Below are 15,080 nucleotides of genomic sequence, written 5' to 3' on the forward strand. Positions count from 1 at the left end.
TTCACCGTTTTATGTGTGGATTAATTGTCGGAGTAGAGGACCTTGTGCATTTCAGGTAAAATAACAACTCAATGTTTATATCCCAGAACAAATTAGCTAGCAACAGCAAGCTAGCTAAATAGGACAAATTAGCTAGCAAGTGCAAGCTAGCTAGCTAAATTGCCATGAATGTTTAATGCTTTTAGACCTGTCCCCAAATTAATGTAATTGGTTCAGAGTTTGTTTTGATATTTTTTTTCCTGCGTGTCGTGATCGCATTCGGTGTGGGGGGACAAAATATATTTATGCATGATGCCGCATACGCGCATCCAGTTTGGGTTCCGTGTAAGGTTAAATCTAGACTTGGTTTTCTCTATCGTAATTGCTCCTCTTTTTTTATTTGATTTGATTCACCCCAGCTGCCAAACTAACCCTGATTCATATGACCATCCTATCCATGCTAGATTACGAAGACGTAATTTATAGATCAGCAGGTAAGGGTGCTCTCGAGCAGCTAGATGTTCTTTGCCATCCGGCCATCAGATTTTCCATCAATTTTTCCTATAGGACACATCACTGCACTCTATACTCCTCTGTGAACTGGTCATCTATGTATACCCGTCGCAAGACCCACTGGTTGATGGTTATTTATAAAACCCTCTTAGGCCTGACTCCCCACTATCTGAGATATCTACTACAGTCCTCACCCTCCATGTACAACACTCGTTCTGCCAGTCACATTCTGTGAAAGGTCCCCAAAGCACACACATCCCTGGGTTGCTACTCTTTTCAGTTTTTCAGGGAAACGAGGCACAGGTGCAAATAATAATGGGGATCAAGGGAAAACAAAAAGGTCAAAAGGCACAATGGGGGCATCTAGTGACCAAAAACCGGAACAACCCTGGCCAAATCCTGACACGTTCTGGGTAAGTCTCTAAGACCTTTCCACATCTGGATTGTGCAACATTTGCCATTTACTATTTTTGAATTCCTCAAGCTGTCAAATTGGTTGTTGATCATTGCTAGACAACCATTTTCAGGTCTTGCCATATATTTTCAAGTAGATTTAAGTCAAAACTGTAACTAGGTCAATAACAGGACAAAAACCTTCCTTTGCTTAGCTCTATTCCGTTTCTTTGTATCATAAAAAACTCCATAGTCCTTGCCGATGACAAGCATACCCATAACATGTTTCAGCCACCAACATGCTTGAAAATATAAAGAGTGGTACTCAGTGATGTGTTATTTTGGACTTGCCCCAAACATTTTTGTTTTCTGGACATAAAGTAATTGTTTTTGCCACAATTCTGTAACTGTTTTAAAGTTACCATTGGCCTCATGGTGAAATCCCTGAGCGGTTTCCTTCCTCTCCGGCAACTTAGTTAGGAAGGATGCCTGTATATTTTTTTGTGACTGGGTGTATTGATACACAATCCAAACGGTAATGACTTCACCCTGCTCAAAAGGATATTCCATTTTTATCCATCTACCAATAGGTGCCCTTCTTTGCGGTTGAATCTGTGCTTGAAATTCACTGCTCGAATGAGGGGCCTTACAGATAATTGTATGTGTTTGGTACAGAGCTGAGGTAGTCATTCAAAAATCATGTTAAACACTATTGTTGCACACAGACTGAGTCCATGGAACTTATTATGTGACTTGTTAAGCACATTTTCACACCTGAACTTATTTAGGCTTGCCTTAAGAAAGGGGTTGAATACTTATTGACTCAAGACATTTCAGCTTTTCATTTGTAATTCATGTGTAAAAATGTTGAAAAACAAAATTAGACTTCTACATTAGTGTGTGGGGTAGTGTGTATAGGCCAGTGACACAAAATCTAAATGTAATCAACATAACATTTGGGCTGTGACAACAAAATGTGGAAAAAGTCCAGGGGTGTGAATACTTTCTGAAGGCACCGTGTCATCCTATATGATGATGTTATCATGACACATCAGATATCCCTCATCCCTTCAGCAGAGCTGGTCTTCATATTGTTTACGGAAACAGTCACCGACAGGAAAGAATTCCCAGCATCGCTCCTGGTACATTTTCCATACGTAGGATTCCTGTCAAGGACAAGTCAACAGTGTCAAGGGCAACAGGAATTCATATATTAGGCCACATCATGATCTTTCATGTAACTTTATGCACAGAATAGGTGGATATCAGCAGTATTACCTGGCCCGTGTGTTCTGTTTCATCTTTGTTAATGAGGTACATCACAAAGAATCTGTCAAGAGAGAACAGGTTGAGAGACACATTGAGAAACTCCTACCAACATGTGACTGTTACAGGCAGTAGAACATGGTCGATTTGGAAACAGGGTTGAGGCTTTCACAATAAAGAAATGGAATCTCATTCTACTCCATTGAAAATGTACGCTATACGTAGCAAAACACATGTTGAAAGTTACAGTACACAATAACAGTAAGTGTAACGGAGTCAGATCGTACAGGATAAACTCACCCCACAGCTTGAATTGGCGCCAATGAATTTAATAATTTTTAGTGGGCAACTAGTTTGTACATTCTAAAGCAGCACAGTCACGTGTTGGCGAGGCAGAAGGCTTGAGCTAGTGGTGCGCGGGTCAGCTGTTTGTTCATCTGCAGCCGCTAATAACCCACCCGCCTGACTTTATGTGATAAAGTGAAACTCCGAGGCCCGCAACCAACCCTAACCCACTAATATACAAAAATGTCTTGTAGGCTTCAGTCAGAGACAGCGGGGGGGAAATTGACAGGGGGTGCAGGATTTTTTTTGTCAGATTTAGTTCATGTTTATACATTGGTAGGCTACTTGTCTATAATTAGATACATGCAGCTTCCTTTCTGTCATTATATGTTGTCCTAGAACACTAAATAAACTGTTGCTCACCAGAATAATGTCAGAAATGATAGAATGAATGCTTAAATCTAGTTGACAACGGTAAAGTACTCTGTCATCTCTGCTTTTTTTGAGGAGCAAAGACATTTAGGGACCGTGGAGAAAATGCAATAACTTTTCTTTACAAAATTCCCAAAATGACAGTTTGACCGAATGTAACGAAATAAAAAGCTAGGAAAACCTAACATGTTTCTGATAAGGTTTCAGTTTGGCTTGGATGCATATTTTATGGAGTTGAAATATTATCCGTTTTTATGATGCTTATAAAGCACCTCTACACTCTTTTTCTTTCCACGTTGTTACGTTATATCCTTATTCTAAAATGGATTCAATTTAAAAAATCCTTAGCAATCATGAAGTGTTTAAGAGTGATTAGAGGGACTGCCAGGCCATTAGTGAGGGCCATTCGCAAGTTGGGTAGGCTACCCATCAGCGCCATTAATTTGCCCAGTTTTAGATGTGATTACCATGACCAACAATAACAGGGAATTTGACTGCCATCATGACTCGTGACTGCCATTGTGGCGGGAATATTGTCACGTCGAGAGCTCTAAGTCAGTGTCCAGATTTCAGTTTCCATTTAACCCATTTGAAGAGTAGGCTACAGTTCCCTTGACGTAACATAGGCCTATTTGAAATCTCTGTCTTGTGACTGTTGAATTTGTATAGCGCCTCACAATCGTCACACAACATACCCGCTATCATCCTCTTTTACCACTTCAAAATCTTTCCCAAACATTACTTTTCTGTCCCTCCCTTCTCTTTATTTACAACTTTCCATTTCACAGCTTTTCTCCTATTGAATGAAACTCTGACATTGTCCTTTTTGCCTCTGTGGATTGACGTTAACTTTACAAGTCAACCCACGCATTACTAGCGTGAGCACAAGTACTGGCAAGGATATTGTGAGCAAGGAAGCAATACTGCTAAGCAGCACAGTGATGACTGTTACATAACCACATGCAATGTTAACTGGCCTTAGTAAACTACTGTGGACGTATTGTCTAATTTTGATGGGGAGGCCGGTATAATTGACTCGCCAATTATAACGATGTCAGTGATTTCCAACTCATAATAAAATAAGTCTCAGCTTACATGATTAGAGATGCATATCAACCAATAGTGCTAAAATAACACACCCTAAATAATTAAATGTGTTATTAATATTGACATTAGTAATAAACTGTTGAAGAGAGCTAAAAGTGGCCATTTAAGCATTGATCACCACATTTAATGTAATAGTATGTATTGACATCTATATATAGTGGGGCAAAAAAGTATTTAGTCAGCCATACAAGACCACTGAAAATCTCCCTTGATCTGGGGCTCCACGCAAGATCTCACCCCGTGGGGTCAAAATGATCACAAGCAAAAATCCCAGAACCACACGGGGGGATCTAGTGAATGACCTGCAGAGAGCTGGGACCAAAGTAACAAAGCCTACCATCAGTAACACACTACGCCGCCAGGGACTCAAATCCTGCAGTGCCAGACGTGTCCTCCTGCTTAATCCAGTACATGTCCAGGCCCGTCTGAAGTTTGCTAGAGAGCATTTGGATCATCCAGAAGAAGATTGGGAGAATGTCATATGGTCAGATGAAACCAAAATGTAACTTATTGGTAAAAACTCAACTCGTAGTGTTTGGAGGACAAAGAATGCTGAGTTGCATCCAAAGAACACCATACCTACTGTGAAGCATGGGGGTGGAAACATCTGCAAAGGGACCAGGACGACTGATCCGTGTAAAGGAATGAATGGGGCCATGTATCGTGAGATTTTGAGTGAAAACCTCCTTCCATCAGCAAGGGCATTGAAGATGAAACGTAGCTGGGTCTTTCAGCATGACAATGATCCCAAACACACCGCCCGGGCAATGAAGGAGTGGCTTCGTAAGAAGCATTTCAAGGTCCTGAAGTGGCCTAGCCAGTCTCCAGATCTCAACCCCATAGAAAATATTTGGAGGGAGTTGAAAGTCTGTGTTGCCCAGCAACAGCCCCAAAACATCACTGCTCTAGAGGAGATCTGCATGGAGGAAGGGGCCAAAATACCAGCAACAGTGTGTGAAAACCTTGTGGAGACTTACAGAAAAGTATTGAGATAAACTTTTGTTGTTGACCAAATACTTATTTTCCACCATAATTTGCAAATAAATTCATAAAAAATCCTACAATGTGATTTTCTGGATTTTTTCCCCCTCAATTTGTCTGCATAGTTGAAGTGTACCTATGATGTACCTCATCTTTTTAAGTGGGAGAACTTGCACAATTGGTGGCTGACTAAATACTTTTTTGCCCCACTGTACATTTCCTGTTGGACAAGTGAAGCTCCACATGAATTGAGATGCAATCAAATGTGGACATGATAATGATTCCTTCAATCATTGACTAATCACAGAGCAGATCTTTTAAATGGCTATACCTAATCATGGTCATATTACTGCCTACAAAACTACATTACACCTGTAAAAATATCTGATGGAAGTACATGACAAGCAATTACCTAATTTCAAAAGTAAAAAAAAATACTATAAGAAAATGTTCTGCTTCACAATTCGTGTAAGGCAGAGGTATGATATGTCAGCAATCATCGTATGACAGGCATGTCATTCCTGTGATTGTGGGGTGGCAGTGTTGCGAGCATGTTAGTCCAAAGCCTAGACGTCAGGCACATGACTCTACAGATGGCAGGTTTATTTAAGTAAAGTGTTACATATCAGTGAAACTAGACCGCAGGTATCAACTCACAGATAGTTGGCCAGGTTGTGTTCCTGCAGAGTGTGTGTTTCGAATCCATGGGGCACATTGTCCAAGTAGTCATTCCCGATTCCACAGATGAAACACTTGGTCTACAGGGAATAAAGAGAGAGGTATCTCACATCTACATAACACATTTATAGCACATGTATATTGTTCCATGTGAATAACATAAAGAGACAAGCAACAAGACAAGTACTTATTGTGTTAAAGATAGTGAATGCATTTCCCTAATTCTAACTCTGCTTTAGTTGTTTTCATGCGTACTGTATATTAGAAGTAATTTGTAATATTGTAAAAGGTCATTCATTGTAGACTGGGAAATCATGAGGGCTGTTAATCAGTTAACTCGAGTTAACATTTTTGTAATTTTAGTGCACATTTTTTTTAAATAATTGAAAATACACTGAAAACATCCAAAATACATAATCTGCAGTGCCTTTGGAAAATATTCAGAATATTTTTCCACATTTTGTTACATTACAGCCTTATTCTAAAATGGATTAAATACAAAAACAATCTGAATTAAATTGACACACAACACCCAATAACGACAAAGCAAAAACAGGTTTTCGGAAATGTTTGCAAATGTATTAAAAATACATTACAGAAATACCTTATATGCATAAGTATTCAGACCCTTTGCTATGAGACTCAAAATTGAGCTCAGGTGCATCCTGTTTCCATTGATCATCCTTGAGATGTTTATACAACTGGATTGGAGTCCACCTGTGGTAAATTCAATTGATTGGACATGATTTGGAAAGGCACACCCCTGTCTATATAAGGTTCCACAGTTGAAAGTGCATGTCAGAGCAAAAACCAAGCCATGAAGTCAAAGGAATTGTCCGTAGACCTCCGAGATAGGATTGTGTCGATGCACCAATCTGGGGATGGGTACAAAAAATGTCTGCAGCATTGAAGGTCCCCAAGAACAGAGTGGCCTCCATCATTCTTAAGTGGAAGATGTTTAGAACCACCAAGACTCTTCCTAGAGCTGGCCACCCGGCCAAACTGAGCAATCAGGGGAGAAGGGCGTTGCCCAAGAACCCGCCGGGTTCCACTGTGGAGATGGGAGAACCTTCCAGAAGAATCCGCCCCATTTTTAAAATGTTGTCTGAAATGACATACACAAATCTAACTGCCTGTAGCTCACTCCCTGAAGTAAGGATATGTATTTTCTTGGTACCCTTTCAAAAGAAAAACTTTGAAATTTGTGGAAATGTGAAAAGAATGTATGAAAATATAACACAATAGATCTGGTAAAAGACAATACAAAGAAAAAAACAACCGTTGTTTTTGTATTTTTTTGTACCATCATCTTTGAAATGCAAGAGAAAGGCCATAATGTATTATTCCAGCACAGGTGCAATTTAGATTTTGGCCACTAGATGGCATCACAGTATGTGCAAAGTTTTAGACTGATCCAATGAACCATTGCATTTCTGTTTAAAAAAATTGTAACATGACTGCCCAAATGTGCCTAATTTGTTTATTAATAACTTTACATGTTCAAAATGGTGCACTCTCCTCAAACAACAGCATGGTATCCTTTCACTGTAATAGCTACTGTAAATTGGACAGTGCAGTTAGATTAAAAAGAATGTAAGCTTTCTGCCAATATCAGATATGTCTATGTCCTGGGAAATGTTCTTGTTACTTACAACCTAATGCTAATCACATTAGCCTACATTAGCTCAACCGTCCCGTGGAAGGGACACTGATAAAAGGCACATGACAGCCTGTTTTGAGATTGCCAAAAGGCACCTAAAGACTCTCTGTTCTAATGAAACCAAGATTGAACTCTTTGGCCTGAATGCCATGAGTTGCGTCTGGAGGAAAACTGGCACCATCCCTACGGTGAAGCATGGTGGTGGCACCATCATGCTGTGGGGATGTTTTTCAGCGACAAGGACTGGGAGAATAGTCAGGATCGAGGGAGATGAAAGGAGCAAAGTATAGAGAGATCCTTGATGAAAACCTGCTCCAGAGTGTTCAGGACCTCAGACTGGGGGGGAAGGTTCACCTTCCAACAGGACAACAACAATAAGCACACAGCCAAGACAACGCAGGAGTGGCTTCGTAACAAGTCTCAATGTCCTTGAGTGGCCCAGCCAGAGCTCGGACTTGAACATCTGAAAATAGCTGTGCAGCGACACTGTACATCCAACTTGACAAAGCTTTAAAGGATCTGCAGAGAAGAATGGGAGAAACTCCCGAAATATAGCTGTGCCAAGCTTGTAGCATCATACCCAAGAAGACTCGATGCTGTAATTGCTGCCAAAGGTGCTTCAATAAAATACTGAGTCAAGGGTCTGAATACAAAAATGTATTAAAAAACTGTTTTTGCTTTATCATTATGGGGTATTGTGTGTAGATTGACGAGGGGAAAAAATGATTTAATCAATTTTAGTACAAGGCTGTAACGTACCAAAATGTGGAAAAAGTTAAGGGGTCTGAATACTTTCTGAAGGCACTGTTTCTACCTAAAATCTACAATGCGATGTAAAAACAAATTGACATTGAGGTTAAAGTGTGCTTCTCAACAACGTGATTAATCACAGCACATCTGACAATTAACATTTTATGAAAGACACTTATCCAGAGCAACATAGTAGTGAGTGGATACAGTTTCAGATTTTTGGGGGTTTATACTGGTCCCCCATGGGAATCGAACCCACAACTCTGGTGTTGCAAGTGCCATGCTGTACCTTCTGAGCCACACAGGACTTGACTACATTTATTTTCTTCATTTGACAGCCCTAGTCATCAAATTATGAAATGAACACATTTGCATTTCACAAGATCAAGTCATTATGCAGCAAATACACTCTCCGACTTTCAGAACACTTTATTCCTTAAAGTGGTGTGTGCATGTGCATCTGACTGTTGTCTCTAAAAGGTTCCCATCTCCTTCAATTTAAAGATGTATAGGGATGCAAATATGTATTTTCTGATAAACCACAGCCCAGGTTATCTGCATATGCAATTTACAACTTTTTTTCAAACATGGTCTAATTATCTCCATCTCATTAGAGATAAGTGTATCCTCATTAAGACTACTGATTGAATAACATGCTCTGACAACACTATCTGAATCCGCTTAAAACATGAGCCACAGTCTCATCAATTTACACACTGATTAGAGTTGACCTCAAGATAACATATGGCAAAACCAATATTGTTACCGCACCCAAAAGTGCACTAGGGTAGGGTAGGGTAAGGATAACTTCCTTTGATAAGTCACTTTTACAGATAATGTTTTAGGAAATGTTTGAAAGAGAGAATTACAGGTGCGGTAGGTTCTACAAATAATTACATAGGTGTGTGTGAATGTTTTAAAGAAAGCACGTAACTTATCTCACCTCCATGTCCTCTTTCACCTGCTCCTGCTGGTCACGAAGCTCCCCAAAGGCATCAATTATCAAACCTACAGGAAACACAGACTTGAGTGTTGGTGTCACAAGTATTTGTGCATGATTAACTGACAAGTTACAGGAGAACTTTAAGACACTGGAGGGATAAACAGATACATTAGCATTGCTCTGTTCTCAATAACATGAAATATTCATAAAGACTGACAAATCTATCTGACCCACTGGTGAATAACGGAGAAGAATGTGTGTGTGTGTGTGTGTGTGTGTGTGTGTGTGTGTGTGTGTGTGTGTGTGTGTGTGTGTGTGTGTGTGTGTGTGTGTGTGTGTGTGTGTGTGTGTGTGTGTGTAGCGTCTACATTCTGTCTCACCCTGAATGATGGCCAGGAGGATGACGATGACGAAGAAGAAGAAGGTGATATCAAAGATGATCCTGACCACCTCAAACTCGTCCCCGGCCGGGTCCTCAATCTCATCACCGATGCCACCACCCGCTCTCACACCCACATACATGTGGAACATATAGCACTGGAGAACAAGAAGGAGTAGCCAATTGACTTTGCTACTTAACATTGCTGGGGTAGTCCATGGGGCATTCACAGCTCTTATTGTGAACGAGTTGAGCAGTCTTATTCTTTAACTAAACACGTTGTTGCTGAGATATTGCATGCATGTACATATCTACGTGCCATACTAACATTACTGGTGAACCTTCAAGTCTGGTGTATTGTATTGTAATGCAATGCATTTCTAAAGCATAACAAGTCTGTCTGTCCTGAGTGAGTGACAGTGAAATCCATATTGGAATAAAACAGACAAGACCATATTAAAGTGGAGAATTCATTCCCAGTGAGACAAAGAGCCCAGCTCAGGCTGGAGAGGGTTATCTTAATCCAAGTGTCCATCAATCTAGTGTGGATATAGAGGGGCATTAAGGCAAAGGCTATGTTCACCTCAACTATGGGCATCACTGTCAGAAATCCTTCTCTTTGGCTTCTCAGACTCCGTGGCTAGTTTAGACTATGTGTCAGTGTGTCTGTAGCATGTGCTACTACATGTGCTGAACTCACAGTGAGCATGTCGTCACATTTCATGTCCAGAGCTACTCCATCTTCACTCTTGTTGTAGAACTTGCGGAAGAAGTTGAAGGCCACCACGGTGTAGAGATACACCACCACTGCCAGCAGCCCCAAAGTCAGTACCAACTGACAAACATATACAGCATTATAAAAATGTAATATTCTCTGAAACCCCCCACACGGCAACAGGGTTTTATAGTTTCCTATACTGTACCTGTTTTCCATTGTGGGTAACAGAGGTCAGGATGGTTCTAAGGGTCTTAAAGCCCATGGCAATATCCAACAGGTGAGCAGCGAAGAAGAAGTTATTATAGTGGCCCAGGACAGACATGGTCATATACCATGCCAGGTACAGGAAGGACTGTGTACACACACACAAGATAAGACAGGAAGACAGCTTGGGTACATCACAGACACTATAGCAGCTATCATCATATGGTCTACATTATTATCTATGGAAAACAATGACTATAAAACACATACAGTGGGGCAAAAAAGTATTTAGTCAGCCCCTTCATTGTGCAAGTTCTCCCACTTAAAAAGATGAGAGAGGCCTGTAATTTTCATCATAGGTACACTTCAACTATGACAGACAAAATGAGAAAAAAAATCAGAAAATCACATTATTTGCAAATTATGGTGGAAAATAAGTATTTGGTTACCTACAAACAAGCAAGATTTCTGGCTCTCACTGTCACTCACCTCTTTAAGAGGCTCCTCTGTCCTCCACTCGTTACCTGTATTAATGGCACCTGTTTGCACTTGTTATCAGTATAAAAGACACCTGTCCACAACCTCAAACAGTCACACTCCAAACTCCACTATGACCAAGACCAAAGAGCTGTCAAAGGACACCAGAAACAAAATTGTAGACCTGCACCAGGCTGGGAAGACTGAATCTGCAATAGGTAAGCAGCTTGGTTTGAAGAAATCAACTGTGGGAGCAATTATTAGGAAATGGAAGACATACAAGACCACTGATAATCTCCCTCGATCTGGGGCTCCACGCAAGACCTCACCCCGTGGGGTCAAAATGATCACAAGAATGGTGAGCAAAAATCCCAGAACCACACGGGGGGACCTAGTGAATGACCTGCAGAGAGCTGGGACCAAAGTAACAAAGCCTACCATCAGTAACACAATATGCCGCCAGGGACTCAAATCCTGCAGTGCCAGATGTGTCCCCCTGCTTAAGCCAGTAGATGTCCAAGCCCATCTGAAGTTTGCTAGAGAGCATTTGGATGATCCAGAAGACAATTGGGAGAATGTCATATGGTCAGATGAAACCAAAATATAACTTTTTGGTAAAAACTTAACTCGTCGTGTTTGGAGGACAAAGAATGCTGAGTTGCATCCAAAGAACACCATACCTACTGTGAAGCATGGGGGTGGAAACATCCTCCTTTGGGGCTGTTTTTCTGCAAAGGGACCAGGACGACTGATCCGTGTAAAGGAAAGAATGAATGGGGCCATGTATCGTGAGATTTTGAGTGAAAACCTCCTTCCATCAGCAAGGGCATTGAAGATGAAACATGGCTGGGTCTTTCAGCATGACAATGATCCAAACACACCGCCCGAGCAATGAAGGAGTGGCTTCGTAAGAAGCATTTCAAGGTCCTGGAGTGGCCTAGCCAGTCTCCAGATCTCAACCCCATAGAAAATCTTTGGAGGGAGTTGAAAGTCCGTGTTGCCCAGCAACAGCCCAAAAACATCACTGCTCTAGAGGAGATCTGCATGGAGGAATGGGCCAAAATACCAGCAACAGTGTGTGAAAACCTTGTGAAGACTTACAGAACACATTTGACCTCTGTAATTGCCAACAAAGGGTATATAACAAAGTATTGAGAAAAAATGTTGTTATTGACCAAATACTTATTTTCCACCATAATTTGCAAATAAATTCATTAAAAATCCTACAATGTGATTTTCTCGATTTTTGTTCTCATTTTGTCTCATTTTACAGGCCTCTCTCATCTTTTTAAGTGGGACAACTTGCACAATTGGTGGCTGACTAAATACTTTTTTGCCCCACTGTCTGTAAGGATGAGTCATCATCATATATACAACACAGTAGGATGATAAAGTAAATGTCTGCTTTACTTACGCTGTCAGTGAACACTACTCCTAGTTTCCACACCTGATACTTGACATCAATGGAGTTTAATCTGAAACAGACATATCTAGTCAGTATTCTTAGGCATGGATACATCCCTGTCTGGTCTCTTCATTTAAGGGGACACCCTCAATACAAATAAGAGAGTCATACAGGTAACTGTAGAGTTCAAAAAGTACTTACTCTCAAAACCATGAAAAGGAATAACCCAAGGAGGCCGAAATGCAAAAATAATATCACTGATTTAATTAATGCTCAAAAGAATACAAAAAGTAAGAGTGCAAGGTGCTATATAAAAATTCAAAAGGAACGGAGCATATCGGCCTCCTTGGGTTATTCCTTTTCATGGTTTTGAGAGCGAGTACTTTATTATATCTACACATATTTTCTCTACCACGCACCGGCCGCCTTTCATTCCAGCACAAACCCTCATACTAGCTTTCTTCATGCGGGTAACTGCCATAATAAAAGGAACACTTGAGTAAATGAGGGATACAAAGTATATTGAAAGCAGGTGCTTCCACACGTGCTGTTCCTGAGTTAATTAAGCAATTCAAATATTTATATAGCCCTTACATCCTAGCCTAAAACCCCAAACAGCAAGCAATGCAGGTGTAGAAGCACGGTGGCTAGGAAAAACTCCCTAGAAAGGCCAGAACCTAGGAAGCAATTAACATCCCATCATGATTAGGGTCATGTATAAAAATACCCAGTTGCCCATTATTTTGGCTACCATGGCTAGAAGAGATCTGAGGGATCTCAACGGAGCATAGGGGGTTTAAAGGATGTGTGTATGTCTCAGTCACCAGATCGCAACCCAATTTAATACTTTTGGGAGATTCTGGAGTGGCGCCTGAGACGGTGTTCTTCATCACCATCAACAAAACACCAAATTATGGAATTTCTTGTGAAATAATGGTGTCGCATGCCTCCAATAGAGTTCCGGACACTTGTAGAATCTATGCCAAGGTGCATTGATGCTGTTATGGCAGCTCGTTTATGTTGGTGATTCTTTTATTTAGGCAGTTACCTGTATATTGTACTTAACATAGAACTCCTTGAGTTTGAATAACCACATATTACTCAGATATGTAACCAAAAGGACTCACACGTCCTGTTTTATAATTTGTCATTACCATTTACAAAACACATTGGATTATTGCAATACAACCTGATTCAAATTGCACATTACTGCGACCTTCTGTCAAGACACTTCAGAATGTACTACATATTCTGTTTTATTCTCATTTCTTCAAGTAAGTGATACACACAGACACACCCACGCCTGACATCAGTGCTGTCACTTTAGCCGATAATGCTCAAAGTGCTGCTGAATACAAGGTCATGTTTTCTTTGTAAAGTGTCCGTCGTTGAAGTCATGAGGTGGATAACAATAGCCAAACATCCTTAAAGCTTATCTAGAATAACAATTACATATGCTATTTAGTTTAGAGACAAACATTTGTGGGGATTCTATAGATGGGTTGGCTGGCAATGTCACGAAAATGATGGGTGCGCAATGTTGAGGCAGAAGTCCGTGTAGTGTTATGATTCTGAACGGTCAGATAGCTAGCAACAACGACAAGAAGCTGCCATGTGGGGAATCGTAGGTGGCTCGTTTCAGATAGTTTTATGTTCTTATTGATACCATGTCTTGTTTGGAGACATTTTGACTCATATAGCTAACCGACAACTGAAACAATGTATCTGAGAGACAAGTGCTCATTGTGCAAATGTATGTTTTCAATAAACATTGGAGACGAAATATAGTTTACATGTTGTCAACTATCTAAGCCAACCCGGTCTGTTTTGCCACACAATTATGCACACGTCGGTTTTGATGCTAAACAACCAACACGTCTATCTATCCCTGGCTAGTGAAGGGTGTGGCTACAGCCAACTTAGTTCAGCGATGTAAGTTAGTGACTGATAGACCTAGACTCTAGCCTCACACAGAAGGTATGTACAGTACAGAACAGTATAGTACAGTAAACAGTACATGGATTTAAGGGATCACACATATCCACTCACAGAGCAGTCCAGGCTCCGTCTCTCCTGGGCCTTCTCCTCTCTTGTCCCTCGGAGCTGAAGTCGAGAGCAGCCTTATCCAGCCCCAGCAGCTCACTGATGCGGTCACAACCATAAAACTTCCCATACTTGTCCATCACCTGAAGAGAAAGGTTGAGGGTGATTGACTTTAACGGCAATGCTATGGAGAGAGTATAATTGCTTAAGCCATTACATGGTTCATAGATCTCCAGTCTCTTTTTATTACACTAGACTGTGCTGTGATATATGGGTAGACGCTGACGCAACTATACACAGAGAATCATGTGAGGTGAATAGGGCTACTGTACCTACCTTCCTTTTCACAAATTTATCCCAGTAATTACTGGGAAATGATCTGAAACAAAAAACATAATCGAGCATCATAAAACACAACTTATTGTTTTGTAGAATAAATCAAAGAGTTCTACAGTAAAAGTTGTAATGGTCTATGAGAGTCTATGAGAGAGATCTGCGCATGCACAGTGATGCACTGACAAACTGGTTCTGTATGTCATTCCAGAATTCAGCCTGCTCCTCACTGAACTACACAGAACTGTAGATCAGATGAATGTAGGACTTTAGAGTGTTGTAGTTAAACCATGTCTTGTTAGCCGATAGACAGAGTTTATTAAGCAGCTATAAAGGCCCTATGAGAGGACTGACTGTGTGGTGATGACAAGCCTGTCCCATTGGCCTTTGATGTCCTCATCAGGTGGCTGCTCAGTGACATAGAGGCCGTCAAACTCCATCTTCCTCGACACGTCTTTCTCCCGCTTAAAAATAACCAGTGGGACCTACAGTAGCAGCCAATCACAAACAACAAAGTGATACAGTAAGTAGAAA

The 15,080-nt window shown here is 40.7% G+C and overlaps 1 protein-coding gene across 3 annotated transcripts in view; it reads right to left on the reverse strand.

Moving 5' to 3' along the window:
* Positions 1–824: 824 nt before the first annotated feature.
* The window catches only part of LOC124041207 (ryanodine receptor 2-like), an 83,123-nt gene continuing 68,867 nt past the window's right edge, over positions 825–15,080 (reverse strand). For all 3 annotated transcript variants that reach the window (XM_046358511.1, XM_046358512.1, XM_046358510.1), the window contains exons 92-102: positions 14,901–15,031; positions 14,550–14,592; positions 14,220–14,356; positions 12,180–12,240; positions 10,290–10,436; positions 10,067–10,201; positions 9,368–9,524; positions 8,988–9,052; positions 5,614–5,714; positions 2,164–2,215; positions 825–2,051 (exon numbers count right to left, since the gene is read on the reverse strand). In XM_046358511.1, coding sequence (XP_046214467.1) covers positions 1,956–2,051; positions 2,164–2,215; positions 5,614–5,714; positions 8,988–9,052; positions 9,368–9,524; positions 10,067–10,201; positions 10,290–10,436; positions 12,180–12,240; positions 14,220–14,356; positions 14,550–14,592; positions 14,901–15,031 — 1,125 coding nt within the window. In that variant the 3' untranslated portion in view covers positions 825–1,955. The remainder of the gene's footprint in view (positions 2,052–2,163; positions 2,216–5,613; positions 5,715–8,987; positions 9,053–9,367; positions 9,525–10,066; positions 10,202–10,289; positions 10,437–12,179; positions 12,241–14,219; positions 14,357–14,549; positions 14,593–14,900; positions 15,032–15,080) is intronic.

This window comes from Oncorhynchus gorbuscha, linkage group LG08 (genome assembly GCF_021184085.1).
Source record: "Oncorhynchus gorbuscha isolate QuinsamMale2020 ecotype Even-year linkage group LG08, OgorEven_v1.0, whole genome shotgun sequence".
Taxonomy (NCBI): domain Eukaryota; kingdom Metazoa; phylum Chordata; class Actinopteri; order Salmoniformes; family Salmonidae; genus Oncorhynchus; species Oncorhynchus gorbuscha.